This window comes from Acomys minous (assembly GCF_964271855.1).
Source record: "Acomys minous genome assembly, chromosome: 8".
Classification (NCBI taxonomy): Eukaryota; Metazoa; Chordata; class Mammalia; order Rodentia; family Muridae; genus Acomys; species Acomys minous.
Genome location: NC_140489.1, coordinates 73,234,690 through 73,250,972, shown reverse-complemented (window position 1 = coordinate 73,250,972; position 16,283 = coordinate 73,234,690). Strand labels below are relative to the sequence as shown.

Here is a 16,283-nt window from a genome sequence, read left to right as displayed (position 1 = left end):
TATAACAGATAGTAACAACAAAACGAAATTACACTCACACTGTAGGATATCTTCACTCCAGAGTCATTTTGACACTCAAAAACAGGGCACCAAAAGAGAACAACCTTTCTTGTGGGTACCGAGGCACAGCTTTGAGCAACATGGGCTTGCAACTGTCTTTCTAAGCCTTTTTTTTATTGTGTTCCCAACTGACTTATTAATCCTTAATCCTGTTTAAGAACAAAACATACCTATCAGTAACTCAGACTTTGATAAGAAATACAAAAACCTGTGTCTTGTATTCCATTTTGTTCTAGAATACTCAATATCATCAAGTACATGTTCTCCATATTTCTAGCAGAGTGATATATTCCTATTATTTCCTCTCCAGCCCCATTTCTGAACCCGCACATTGAAATTTGAGGTACACATGCAGAGCCACTTGAATTCCACGCCAAGGTCACCAATCACAATGCATGAAAACACATGGCTTCCGATGACTAACAATTAGTCACTGAGAATGTAGATCAATGGAGCAGAAAGGGCATTTAAAAAACACACACACACAGAGTTATATACAGAGATGGGAGTTTCTTTTGTTATCACAGTTCATGTAGAATCATTCTGTAGTATAAAAACACAGAAATTCCTGATATTAGAAGCTTGTTTAATTATTTGGCCTTCTGCCAGACTGCCTTCACAGAATATTCTGCCCTGAGAGACTTTCTGAGAAACTACTCATTGAAAGATACCTGGGAGATTCCAGAACACACTAGCGTCAAAACCACTGCCGGCCACCTTGGGCACACAAAACATCCATGGCGCCCAGCTTACCATCCTGCTGAGTGTAGCCCTGGGTCTTAGCTCAAGAGTCCTTTCCCGACCTCACCTGATGACAGTTTGCAAGTAATTCCTTTCATAGTAGATGTAAGAAAGTAAGCTTGAGTGACAATATTTTATAATACAGTAAAATAACTCTCTAGGTTTCTCAGACTAATTAGTAACCTTCAGAACAGAATTTCTCCACACTTACATAGTCATCTGACTTGTGTTTATGTCTTCACTGTCTCCTTTGTACAATTACCTCTCGTCTAGTTCAGAGATTTACGTAAAATCAGTAATTCTATTGCCATCTGTAAAACCTTACGGAAACAGTGGAATGTGTATACGTTGTCTGATAGATAATTACAATTTCATAAACATTATTACTCATAATAGGTTTATTATAATATACATATATATTTTATAATGCTCTATGGATTCCAAAATGTTACCTATAATTTTGGATGGAGCTCTTTGTGTGCTTATCAATTCACCAATAAAATCAGTTATCAGTTGTAATAAATACTCCTGACTAGTGCTTAAACAGAGACACCAGTTTCTATGGTCCAATTAGGAAAAGAAAGGTAAGAATTACCATGTTTAAAACAGTAAACATTTTAAGTCAAGTCTTCCTTTGAACTTCAAATGCCTAAACAGCTAAAATTGTAAAAAAAAAAAAATAACAACCTCAGTTTGGCACGCAAGTGAATGATTTGTGTTATGTTATTTCCATCATATTTATAGACAAATGACATTTTCTTACTAGACTTGACTTTCAATGGTAAAAAGTTGGAATAGCTTGAAGAGTCACCTTAGTTAAACCCTAGTCTGTTTAATCCTTTTAATCTGCTATGCAAATAGCTGGCTGACTGCTGCCAGGAGCATGTTAAAGCTTGCTTTTAAAGTATAAGCAGAACTATAGCAATCCCTTCCATTTAAACAGCTTACACTTCACATATGACGCTGTGTCTAGGGTGTTTCATTTTAACAGAGCCCCAGTGTGCAAACTGTGTGGATGGAGCTATTAATAGACTACACTGCCCAACACTCCTTCTATTCAGAGGTAGGTGGAAAGACTACTTGGCCTTTCCACACAAGGACACTGTGTATTCAATTGGCACCATACTTCAGAAAATTCTCCTATAACTCAACTTGTTCTGTTTTCTAGATTTGATTTAAAAGGCAACTCTGTGTACAACTATAATAAAAAAACAAGAGATGTCTAGATTGGCATCGTAGTTTAATATATACCATTACAACAAAAATTCTGTTATAACCTAAGTTACTCTGTTTATAATACTTTCATGGAATTTAACTGAAAACACCTTCGTCAGTCTCAGGCAACTAGGCAATAAAAATTATAAAGTAAACATGGTTTCAGAGGCAACTGTTTTACCTTCTAAGATACTAAGGCATTTAGTAAATACTAGATGTGGTATCTCTTTGGATAAAGAATATTTTTTAAAAGTCTCTGTAAATCTGGACACATCCATACAGGTTGAAATGAAATTTGTTTATGTTTTTAGTTGTTGATATACATATTGCCCATGCATACTGTGGTGGTTTGAAAGAAAATGGCCCCCATAGGCTCATAGGGAGAGGCACTATTAGGAGGTGTGGCCTTGCTGGAGTAGGTGTGGCCTTGTTGGAGAAAGTGTATCACTGAGGGAGGGCCTTGAGGTCTCAGATGCTCAGGCCAGGCCAGTGTGGCTCAGTCTCTTCCTGCCGCCTGCAGATTAAGATGCAGAACTCTTGACTCCTCTTCAGCACTATGCCTGCCTGTGTGCTACCATGCTTCCTGCCATGCTGATAATGGACTAAATCCCTGAACTGTAAGCCAGCCCCAATTAAACACTTTCCTTCATAAGAGTTGCAGTGGTCATGGTGTCTGTCTCTTCACAGACATAGAAATCCTCCAGTAGGAAACCCTACCCTCCAGTCATAACTTTACCATCCAGACTGCTAAAGGAAAACAGAAGTATTCTGTATAATTGGGAAAGGAAGAAATGAGGACTGAAAGACAACCTGTTATTATCAATTAGTCTGATCCATGAGTAGCCAGAAATAGAAGCAAGCAAATGACAATTACAGAAGCAGGCACATTTGAGGAGGGGGGTGCCTAGTTCTTGTCTACACAACCAGCAATTTCAAACTGTTTCTTTCAGCTATGTGGTCAAAGTTAATAAGTAAGGTATCAAAGGGCAGGCAAACATCACTTGGGGACAGGAAATAAAGGCAAAAATAACCAGTGCTCAATGATGCCTTTGGAAGTTAATTGAAAGGAGCACAAAGCAGCCCATGTGATGTTGACTCACAACACTGCAAAGTTGGCAGAGCTACACTGCCTTTGAGTTCTTTTTCAAAGTTATTTATTCTAAAACCTTACCAAAAAATGGTGGTCTAGACTTTCCCTCTTCTTCACTTTGGTTTTTCCTGTGTTTAGTTGTTCTTAGACGTAATTAAATAAAAACAGAAATTCATCAAGCTATTCGTTTGCCCAGAAGTTCTCTAAGCTTAAAACAATGATTGGAAGGATACCTCCACAAATCTAACATCCTCGTTTAACTTCTTTGGGTTTTAAAGAAAGAGATGTTTGTTTATATATTATAACCAACTTAATTCAACATACTTCAATGTGTACTTATTTCCTCTTAATACATTTTAATTAATTTTTTTTAAATCGCATCATTTGTATGCATGCTTGTGTGTGTGTGTGTGTGTGTGTGTGTGTGTGTGTGTGTGTGTGTACCATGATACACATGAGAAGATCAGAGAACAACTTGCAGGAGTTGGTTCTCTCCTTCCACCACGTGAGTCCTGGGGAGCACACTTGGGCTGCCAGGCTTAGTGGCCCCTGCCTTTAAGCCTGTTCCCTCTCACTAGCTCATTCTTCGTTAAATGAAGAATAGAAGATGAGTAATTGACATGCAAGACTACCGAACGCTTGGTGACCAGAAGTCACTGCATCCTAACTTGGGCAGAGCAGAAGTAACAGAAAAGAACTGAGGATATTTAGAAGGATAAAAATCTGCAGGACTGATGGACAGTACCACTCAGTCATGTCCTAGAGCAAGGGTTCTCAACCCGTGGGTTGTGACCTCTTCATGGGGATTGAATGACTTTTTGACAGTAGTTACCTAAGACCATCAGAAAGAACAGATATTTACACTACAATCCATAACAGTAGCAAAAGTACTGTTAGGAAGTAGCAATGAAAATAATTTTATGGTTGGTGTCACCACCGCATGAACTGTATTAAAGAGTCATAACATTAGGAAGCTGAGAACCAGTGGCACTAGAGAGACAAAGAAAGGGTAAACAACTTGGACAATTGGGGCAAATCTGCTGATGGTAATGCCACCCACCAACTCCGGGTGAACAGCTAGCTTCAGAAGGTGTCTTAGCCCAGCCTCACAGTAGGGTTTATCTGTACTAGCGAAGTGTTTGGCAAATCAAAGGTTACAGTCATGCTTTGCCAAAAGCCATTTCTAGTAGCCATATACATTGGTGACTCAACTACTCAAATGACTTACACAGTCTCTGTGCCTATGACCCTGAATTGTCCAGCACCATTACAGAGTTCCTATCCTGAAGTGGTTGTCAACATCCACAGCACTTTAGAATAAATAACCCTGGGAGAAGGAGCTTCAAAAGTCATCCACACCAAAGTGTCACCCAAATCTTTAAATTTAGAATCCTTTGGGGTCAAATGATAAGCTTAGCATTAATTTTTTTCCCCAAAACACTCAAACACGAAGGCACAACTCAACTATAGTGCAAGTGTGCCTCGTCTCCAGCATGCTCACCTTCTACCCTGTCCCACTCTGTGCCTCATACCTAGAGGTCAAAGGTTCCCTGCTTCTCGCCCTTATCCACCATGCACTAAGCACATAGGCACTGCCATTGGTCCCTGCTTTTACTGCAGGGTATAGTGTAAGAGCTTAGATTGAGTTTATCTTCCTTCTTATCTTTTCTTCCTACCACAAAGTCTCTCCTCTTATGAAACTAGTATTACGTATTACTTTGGGCTAAGAACAACTTTATTCAGAACAAAGAACACTTGTTTATCCTGCCTTTATTTTTAAACTAAAAAAAATTTTTTACCTAAAGCAAAAGTGAAAAATTTGAAAACTTAACACTGTTTAAATTTTTTAAAAAATATGTGATTTTGCCAGAAGTAGCTTTTTGTTGTTGTTCTTTTTCTTTGTCTTTTCCTGTCAGCAGAAGGGTTGAACCTAGGGCATCATGGGTAAGAGGCAAACACTCTACCCCCAAGCCACAGCCTCAACTAAAAGTCTCTTTCTTCTGAAAAGAGATTGAAAGAACGATGGCTACAAAGATGGTTTGTATTCAAGAAGCATGGTCTTCCCCTTTGGTGCTAGAATGTACTAGGGACCACTGTTTCTAAATCTATGTGTATGTGATTTACATTTTAGACCCTCCCATGAAAAGAGCTCCATGAGGATAGAGTCAGACTGAGTTGTAGATGGAAATTAAAATCTCATCTCTGACCACAAGCTCCCATGAGTCTACATGAGCTCTGCTGAATAGATGCACCTTTGTAGCGATATATGCTCAATGGCGAAGTGCCAGGCTTTACGCACGAGATGCAGTTGGATATTTGCTAGAGAAAGGGGTCATAGAAGAGGAAGGAGAAGGAAGCCACTTGGAAAAGCAAAGACGTGGTCTCCGGGGGAAGCATGTCACACACAGTATCTTGAGTGGCATAGTGATAAAAGGATGTGCAAGACTGGAATAGGCTTGGAGAGTGACTAACTGCAAGGGGCACATGGGAAAAGTTATCAGCAGGACTCTGGCTTTGGAGTTCGGCAGCCCAGGCAAGCAATGGTACAGTTCCAAGTTAAGGACAATAGGAGGAGAAACACTCTGAAATGAAAGTGAAGTTGGTGGCCTTCTTTTCTTATTTATTTATTTATTTATTTATTTTGATGTTTTTTAACTCGTTCAGTTTAAGCGTCTATAAGACGCTTATAAGAAGGCAGGGGAGGAGCGAAGCTGAGGGTGGGAGTAACACACATGCCCACCACAGCCCAGGTGGGAGTCACACACATGCTCACCACAGCCCAGGTGGGAGTAACACACATGCCCACCACAGCCCAGGTGGGAGTCACACACATGCCCACCACAGCCCAGGTGGGAGTCACACACATGCTCACCACAGCCCAGGTGAGAGTAACACACATGCCCACCACAGCCCAGGTGGGAGTCACACACATGCCCACCACAGCCCAGGTGGGAGTAACACACATGCCCACCACAGCCCAGGTGGGAGTCACACACATGCCCACCACAGCCCAGGTGGGAGTCACACACATGCTCACCACAGCCCAGGTGGGAGTAACACACATGCTCACCACAGCCCAGGTGGGAGTCACACACATGCTCACCACAGCCCAGGTGGGAGTCACACACATGCTCACCACAGCCCAGGTGGGAGTCACACACATGCTCACCACAGCCCAGGTGGGAGTCACACACATGCTCACCACAGCCCAGGTGGGAATAACACACATGCCCACCACAGCCCAGGTGGGAGTCACACACATGCTCACCACAGCCCAGGTGGGAGTCACACACATGCTTACCACAGCCCAGGTGGGAGTAACACACATGCCCACCACAGCCCAGGTGGGAGTAACACACATGCCCACCACAGCCCAGGTGGGAGTAACACACATGCCCACCACAGCCCAGGTGGGAGTAACACACATGCTCACCGCAGCCCAGGTGGGAGTAACACACATGCCCCACCACAGCCCAGGTGGGAGTAACACACATGCTCACCACAGCCCAGGTGGGAGTAACACACATGCCCACCACAGCCCAGGTGGGAGTAACACACATGCCCACCACAGCCCAGGTGGGAGTCACACACATGCTCACCACAGCCCAGGTGGGAGTCACACACATGCTCACCACAGCCCAGGTGGGAGTAACACACATGCCCACCACAGCCCAGGTGGGAGTCACACACATGCCCACCACAGCCCAGGTGGGAGTCACACACATGCTTACCACAGCCCAGGTGGGAGTCACACACATGCTCACCACAGCCCAGGTGGGAGTAACACACATGCCCACCACAGCCCAGGTGGGAGTCACACACATGCTCACCACAGCCCAGGTGGGAGTCACACACATGCTCACCACAGCCCAGGTGGGAGTCACACACATGCTCACCACAGCCCAGAGATACAGGGGACAAAGGTGATGGAGGTGTTCGAAGGTTATAGCCATCAGTCATATCACAGATCCTCTCCAAGAAATGATGGGAATATAAATCAGATACTGTGGACTGGGGCCTGGTGAATAAGGAAGTAGAGACTGCTTTTTCAAAGTGAGGTGGTTGGACATTGGGGGAGGGTGACAGGCCACAGCGAGCAGAGTAGGGCGAGCTTTGTAGCTGGTCCAGTGGATTAACGGGGAAACAGAAGAAGCAGAAGGGTGGGATTAGAAAGTCATCACAGGAATTCCCCTCAGGTGAGGCTTCATTCTCCACTTGTGGCTGACTCGGGGGTATTTGTGAACCTAATGTCCCAAACCTTGAGAACACAGCCCTCTGAGGCATGCTCCGGCTCCCGAGTTACCAGTGCTTTGCTGTGACTATTGTTTCTTTTGAGACAGGGTCTCATGTTGCTCAGACTAACGTTGAATTCACTATGTAACGAAGGACCCTAAACTCCTGATTCTTTTGCCTCTACCTCTCATGTACTGGGGTCTGGGAAAGACCAGGCACATCCTGTGTTATTTTCTAATGACACATCACAATAATACAAATATATAAGTCATTCTTTAAGATGGTCACAATTTTCTTTCATACTGACTGATTAAACTTGTCACCTTACAGTCTGCTGTCTCATGCTCAGCAATTCACATAAGCTTAGGCAATGTGTCCACAGCCTACAGAAGACCCTACAGAAAAGTGCTTCTAAGGCACATAGAACTGATGTTAGCAATACTGTTTATCACAAAAGCTGTATTTCTCAAACATTATTAACAATGGAATTTAAGTTGCACACATAAGCTAAGTTTTGTCCAGCTGGCTTTGGTTCAGTGATAGCTTTGGGCATTTGTCATACTTGGGTGGTAAAAACAACCCTAAAGTACAATGGCTTCATGTCAGTGCCTTTTAAGGCAGATAGAGGTCTTTGAATAATTAGCTCAAAGCTGCCTTTAAAAAATTATGGTTCAGAAATTTTTTATCCAATGGCCTTCACTGTACCACACCCCCCAAATAAAGTAATTAAGATAATCACAAGATCTTATCACTATTAGAAATATTTAGTGACAAGTCACTGGGTCAAAGGTTAGTAACTCAGACACAGATCTTCTGGGCATTTTCTCTACAGTCAGAGGGCTCCTGCCTGGGTATTCCTTCAGAGTGTAGGAAAATTCCATGGTAGGAGAGATAGCTAAACACACTACCTCCACATCTGATCTATGAGGCCCCAAAACAGGAAAAACTTGAGCTTTGCTGAAGGTAATTACATAAAATAAGGATAATTTGAGAGCTGGAGAAATGGCTCAGCAGTTAATAGCATATACTTTCCTTGGAGAGTTCAATTCCCAAACCCACCCTGGGTGGCCCACAGTCAACTTAACTCCAGTTCTAGGGGATTCGATGCCTTCTTCTGATCTCCTCAGCCCGTGTGCACATGCTCACACATAGCCACACATGTAGACACACAACTAACAGGAAAAGCAAAATCTTTTTTTAAAAAATCAATTGCTAACAAGCATATGTCTTAGGTTATGGACAGCCTGATCCTCTCAAGTTTTATGGGCCATAAACCCACAGGCTGGCATTGCCTATGAGAAGAAGCACCTGTCATTAGAACCTCAACCTGCCTAGCACATCCCACTACCTAGTCCTTTGTGGACCTCAATATTTGTTTCAAAAAATAACAGTTTCATGAAAACAATTTTCAGTAGAATCTCAGACAGACAGGTTTGTATTGTCAGATTTGAATTCAGCAGATTCTAAAATATTTCAAGACATTCAGCCCCATGCTATCTCACACACCACAAGGTAGCTTTGGCAAGTGCCAAGCGTGAGATACGGAGTCACTTTCACACACCTTCAAGGACTTTGTTCCTTCACAGAACTAAAACGATGACCGTTGCGTCTCAGATGTGTCCCAGCTGAGACTGAACCACAGTCAGGTAAGGTGAGAGAGGGAACCGGAAGCCAGGGCAGGATGTGGGAAGAAGAGAAAAACCAAGGTTCCAGAGGTTAATCATTTGCCCAAGGTCAAAGAGTAGACAGATAGAAAGCTGAATTGGAAGCCATTCACGATAATCAAATAGATTGTGGCATTCCTGAGATTGCATAGCACATCAAATTCAGAAAGCAAAGACTTGCTAGCATGATGAAGCACACCACGGGAAAGTGCCTCTTGTTTAAAGTCTCCAGAGACATCCTAATCAGAGATGAGAGCCTGAACTGGAACTGAGATCTTCTTTATCTTTCAAAGTGATACCATTTCATATGCAAAAACACTTGCAAAGAGCTTTAAGATACGTGTTAAAGCGCTAAGAAAAGCACTCGGTGCACAGGTTTGGGGGATAATTACAGTTGATTTTTAGAACTCTGTGGCTTAATGATGCTTCTGGGCTTTTACTCCCTATAAGTATTTCTTTACTTTTGGTGATAATGAAGGAGTAGCCGTCCCATCCAAGGCAATCGACAGATTCAATGCAATTCCCATTGAAGTTCCAATACAGTTCACAAATCTTGAAAGGATAATTTTCAGCTTTATATGGAAGTACTCACACACAACAACAACAAAAACAGGATATCTAAAATAACCCTGAATAATGAAAGAACTGTTGAACACCTGATTTTTTGACAAAGCAGCCAGAAATAAACACTGGGGGTGGGGGGGGGGGGAGAACAGCATCTTCCACAAATGGTGCTGGTCTAACTGGATGTCTGCATCTAAAAGAATCCAAATAGATTCATACTTAACATCCTGCACAAAACTCAAATCCAAGTAGATCAAAGACCTGATAGAAGAGAAAGTGGGTGGATAGCTTTTTAAACTCATTGGTATAGGAGATGACTTTCTAAGCAGAACATCATTAGCATAGACAACAAGATCAATAATTAATAAATGGGACTCATTAAACTAGGCAAAGGATGCTATCATTCAGACAAGTGGCAGCAAGAAACTAGATATCAAAAAACTAAATAATCCAATTAAAAAATGAAGTACAGATCTAAATAAAGAATAGAGGAAATTCAAATGGCCAAGAAACACTTAAAAAAATGTCCAACATCCTTAGCCATCAGAGAAATGCAAAACAACACTTTGAGGCTCCATCTTATACCTGTCAGAATAGCTAAGATCAATAGCATACATGGCAGATCATGCTAACAAGGATGTAGAAAAATGGAAATACTCACCCATTGCTGGTGGGAGTACAAATTTGTACAGCCACTATTGGAAATCAGTGTGAAAGTTACTCAGAAAGATGGGGTCAATATAACTCAAGATCCAGCTGTATTACTCTTAGGCAGATACCCAAAGGATGCTATCTTACCACAGGAACAATTGCTCAGCCATATTCATTTGGTGCTCTAGTCACAATAGCCAAAAAGCAGAAACAACCTAGATATTCCTCAACCAAAGAATAGATCAAGAAAATGTGGTACATTTACACAATGGATTACTACTCAACTGTTAAAAAAATAATAACATCATGAGATTTGAAGGCAAATGGATAGAACTAGAAAAAAGTCATCCTGAGTGAGGTAACCTATCTTTATGTGGACACTAGCCATTAAGTAAATCATAACCAAGCTACAATCTGTAGACCCAGAGATGTTAGGTATAGAGGAAGGACTAGGAGGGACACGTGTGTCTCCCTAGGAGGGGGAAATAGAATAGATTTTATGGGTGGACTTGGAGCAGGGGTCAAGAGATGAGAGAATAAGGTGGGGAGGGGAAGGGGAGATGGGAAGGGGATGTGGGGAGAAACAGCCAGAATTGACGGGCATTTGAAGGATGATATGGAAACCTAGTGCAATGGGAACTTCCTAAAATATATGAGGTTGATCCTAATGAAATCTCCAAATAATGAGGAAGATGGAGTCCCAGCTGGTCATCGCTTGTTACCAAATGAAGTCTCCAGTACTAGGACTGGGTTGTACTCAATTATGTTTTGGCTACAGGGGTTGCATGGAAATCCCCAAACCACCCACGCTGCTGCCAAAAGAATAGGCTGCTCTCCACAAACTGACAGCAAGGTCCCATTGTTGAAGATAACACCCACACAACTCATGAAATATGGAGAGGGTGAGCTGGTGCCTACTTAGGACCTTCATTCCTATGAGCTAGAGGTTTGGTACAAGGAGGTACCCTGAAAGCTACCAAAGGAGAAGGGTAAATACCGACTCAGCCACAAACCCTTTGATCTACAATGCTGTCCTGCCTGCAAAATATGCTGGTGCAATGGTGGCAAAGCTTGTGAGAGTAACCAACCAATATGTGATTTCGGTAAAAGCACACCCCACAAAATAGAACCCATTCCTGATATTGCTTGGATGACCAAGAACCAGAGAGTAGATAGACCAAAGACCGAGGGTAAAACCAAGTACTTCTGGTCTAAAAAAAAAAAAATAGTGATAAAATAACTCCTAATGACGTTATGCTATACTTGCAGATCAGTGTCTCATTTAGTCATCATCAGAGAAGCTTCCCTCTACCACAGACGGTTACAACTACAGAGACCCATAGCTAGACAACACACACACACATGCGCGTTGGGGCGGGAGGAGGGGCAGACAAGCAAAACTTGGAACGCACAGCTCTAAATGTGATTTCGCCATCAAATCCTTCAGAAGATGGAGAATAAAGACCAAATGGGATGGAGGACACCAGAAGATGGCCCTCTAAATCAACTGAGCAATGCTTATACGAATTCACAGACACTGAAGCAGAAAGCATAGGGCCAACACAGGTCCGCACCAGGTCCTCTGCACATGTATTGGAGCTTTCAGGTTAGCATTTTTATGGGACTCCTAAATGTGTAAATGAGGGGGCCTCTGATTTTTTTTGTGCTTTCCCTTGGGCACTTTTCCTTCTGTTGGTTTGCCCTGTCCAACTTCGATATGCCGTTTTTTGTTTTATCTTATTATATCTTATTATGTTTCAAAAAGAAAATTATCATTAAAATTAATTAATTATTAATTCAATTAAAGCTGAGACAAACAATAGGGCAAAGGCCTTGAAGGACAATTGTAGATGATTTTTAGAACTGTGTGGCTTGACGACACCTCTGGGCTTTTACGTCCACTAAGTATTTCTTATTTTTGGTGTAGTATAATGAGGGAGTGGTCTACTAGCTGGTTTGTGCCTCGATATGAAGGCCAGATCTTAAATCTGGTTAGCAGAGTGGATTGGGTTTTGAAGTTGGAAGATATTTCTCATAAAATTGACCATGAGACTTCAGAATAAGAGAGTGGCCATTCTCTTGTACAGATGTCCAGTACAGTGTAATTTTAACTTTGGTATTGTTGGCATCTCAGTCGCACACACAAGACGCTATGAACCTAAACAATCAAAATGTAGACTACCAGTATTGAAGCTATAGGCACACCCTAACTTAGAGGAACTGATGAAGCTTATGTTTCCAGGCTATTCTCCAAACTATAACCCTGACAGATGTCATGCCTTTGTTGTTGCCAAATCATATTACTCAAATGGAACTAACCATGTAACTCCACTTTTAGAATCACTACTGCTCCCTGCTCTGTGCATGTAGAATAAACCCTTTTGGTGCCTATCTGATACTTTATCTCAAAATACTGCCCAGTTAGACACAGTCGAACAAAATGCTTAGAGAAGACTCAGAAAAACCTGAACTCTCACTCTGGCTGCACCATTTACTGTCTATGAAACCTTGAATGGGAAGGCAGGCAATTCAAACTGCATGCTACCTGATGGGCTATGTGTGTGTTTGGCTTGCCTCACAGTGTAAGAAATAGCTATCAGAACATGGCTGTGAATCACGTGGTAAGAATGGGGGTCACAAGGAGGAGGGAAGAAGAAAACACAATCACACAATCAGGATCCATCTTCCCTCCCTTCTTATGCCATGGCATATGGTTCTTCAATGGCAGGGAATGCCCTTCACTATGACTTTGAAAGTCTAGAAGACACAATATAAACCTTACCTATGAGGTTCTAACGTAGGCCTTACAATTCTTCTTTGTCATAATGAGAATGATTAAGAAATTTGCCTGACATTAGAGGGACCTATTTCTTGGGGTAAAATGTAAGTTATATATAATATGCCACTTCCCATGCCAGTAAGATGACATGTAATATTTATACTTCTGGCTTTTCATCTCATAATCCTAATGTCATTGAAAACCTTGAAGTACTATGGTACACACACACACACACACACACACACACACACACACACACACACACACACATTTATGTATGCTTATATGTTAAAACATTTTCTTCTTAGTTCTTCAAGCTGTTTGGACTTACCATATAGCCAGTTTAAATTCTGGAACCTTTAGTTGCTTAGAGAACCATTCCCCCAACCCCCATGCCACAGTTTTCTCCCACACAACCAAAGGCAAACGTAATGAGCCGAAACTGTCCAGAGTCATGGGGAAATACACCGAAAACCATTCACTTTCTGTTCTAACGTAGGAAGAACCAAATCACTCTTCTATTCTAAACCTATCAAGGAACAAAGAGTCTTTGAAGGCCCATATTGTATGCCATTTCAATGACTGCCAAGTACGTAAAAGAGGTTATCTTTAAAGGCATGTGCATCGGATCTGATGTAGCAAATGCCCACGGATGTCTCCACATGCCTCTGAAACTTACGGTGCCAAGGTCAATGATGAAGCAGTCGCCCTTGTTGAAGCTCTCCCAGCTGAGGGGAACTTCCGTGGCCCTGACCACTCGCCGACCTTTCACGTGCAGGAGTCTTTTCGCTGTCAGGTCGTTGGTAAGAACATGGTTTAGTCCAGAAGCCACACCTCCAGCCTGGCCATGGGGAAGAAAACACAACACAAAACCAAGAGAGGTGAGTCTGCTACCCAGACAGAGCAAGGCACAAGTCTCAAGGCAGGAATGCACAGGGGAGGCCAAGATAAATAGGCCACCTCAGCACTGGTGGGAAGTGAAATGAGAAGGAGAATTATTGGTAAAAATCAACAGGTGATGTGGTTGCTCAATTAAAAATATTTCCTGAGGACCCTCAGTGAGGAATACCCTGCTGCATAAAAAGAGAAGTCAATATTGATTTCCCTGATGTTTCCCAGATGGCTCATGTCAGTCAGACTGTAGGCAAGAAAGCAACAAGAGGCTGGAAAAAATTGGGGATGAGAAGCCTCAGCTACAGTAGCTCAGAAGAGGAACCCAACCTTCTTATTGTCACTCATAGAAAAGAGGACCACCAACCTTCCCACCATCACAGAGCGGAACAAAGGCCCAGCCTTCCCAGCGTCACCACAGAGAAGAGCTTACAACTGCCCCACTGTCTCAGAGCAGAGAAGGAAATAGGTGTGGCTAAACATGGGTTCCTATGAAGAATACAAAAAACAAACAAACAAACAACAACAAAACGAAACAATATAAACAAAATAGGAATGAGTATTTTTACTTTAAGTTAATGGAGATATAGACTCTTGAGTCTCCATCCTCAAACACAACGAAACGAAGAGCACTGAATGAGAGTCTTTGAGGGAAAAAATATAACTGATCCCACTACATCTTCTTATAGCATTGCAACCATCTTTTACATTTCCTCTATTCCTAATTAAATGGTAGGAACTGTATCTTTGTTTTCATAATCAATCAATCAGATGATGTGCAGAATTATTTTGCATTATATTTGGTATTATCATTTTTATGCACACATACATATACAGACCTACATGCACACATTTCTTAAACAGTAGTGTTGAGCTGCCCAGGATACTCTCAAGTTGACAATATCCTGCCCCAGCTTCTGAGGAACATCCCACTTTTTAAAAATAAGTAGGAATACTTTGTGATCTGGTTTTCAAAAATGGTAAAGGAAGCTACACGTGAAAATGTATAATGTAAAATCAGAGTTAGACTGATAGCTCTCGCCCATTTCTCTCACACAGACAGGTATAAAATCCATTCAGTCCCATGGAATGAACCATCAGAATAATGTATACCTTGAAATTTTAACATTTTTATAAAAAAATATATAATTCTTTCTCTGGCCAGAGATGGCTGAGTAGGTAAAGTTGCTTGTCACCAAGTCTGACAACCTGGGGTTGACCCCCCAGGACCCACATGGTGGGAGAAGGGAGAGAAGTGACTCCTGAATGTTTTCCTCTGGCTTCCAGAAGTGTGGGGTGCATGTACATGTACACACACACACACGCACATACACACACACACACACATACACACACGCACGCACACACACATGCACACAGACCATGATATAAATAAATATAATTTTAAAAGTTAAAAATAATACTGTCTCTAATATTCAATGCCACAAATGCCCAAGAAAAAAGCTGTGTGTTGCCAAGCTGGCAAGGTGGGTCTATGGGTAAAGGCACTTGCCTGGAGAACCTGCTGACCTGAATTGAATCCTAGGAACTTACATGGATGTAAAAGGAGAGAACGACTGCACAGAGTTGTTTTCCATACTCAATCAATGGCCTGTCCCCAATGCATATCATACAAATATATAATAATATCATACAAACATGATAATAATAATAATTTTAAAAAAGTAAACACCATACATATGTCTGCACTGGTGAGTAAATAGCTCTTTTATGAACACTGCATGGACACTAGAAGCTTCCAGACATTTTCTGATTTCACCAAGAATGGCCACAGCAAAGCATATGACCCTCCTAATCAATAGGACCATGAGCACAGTTTTATGAGAGGAACATGTCTGATGGATCGCTGCCTATAATCATGGCTGAGTGAAGGGACTCACTGTGCTTGAAAAAAGTATGTTAGCCAGAAGTGCATTGCCAGGGTAATGGACTTCTGTATCTTTGCTGGCCTTAAATGTGCCCAGGGAGACATGACCCAAACACTGAGACAGGAAGGCGATCCTGACAGTTCCCAACTGACCCTCACTGGTGGACAGCAACTTGACATGATTTTCGCAGACCTGTTAATGATAGGCTCTGTCAAGTTGGCCCACTCAAAATAATAAACTGCTTCCCAAGTACTCTTCCATTATATCTTTGTCCTGATGTATGAGTCACTTATTTATGTTGAGAGAAGCCGAGAATGGTGATTACCAGTTTAAGCACAGGGTAAGTCAGTCACATACTTATTAGTAAAGACCCTTGTAGGTGGCATAAACCCTCTTAATCTTGCCTTAATTAGCGGACCAGAGTAGTAACGATGGCAAATGCGCCCACTGGGGGTTTATATTAAATGAGGTAATGTGCATGTCATGATTAGCATAATCTATAAATT

The 16,283-nt window shown here is 42.0% G+C and overlaps 1 protein-coding gene across 2 annotated transcripts in view; it reads right to left on the bottom strand.

Annotated features, from left to right (window-relative positions):
• Positions 1–16,283, bottom strand: part of SCIN (scinderin) — a 105,419-nt gene that overhangs the window by 53,046 nt on the left and 36,090 nt on the right. For both annotated transcript variants that reach the window (XM_084793375.1, XM_084793374.1), the window contains exon 3: positions 13,677–13,838. In XM_084793375.1, coding sequence (XP_084649501.1) covers positions 13,677–13,838 — 162 coding nt within the window. The remainder of the gene's footprint in view (positions 1–13,676; positions 13,839–16,283) is intronic.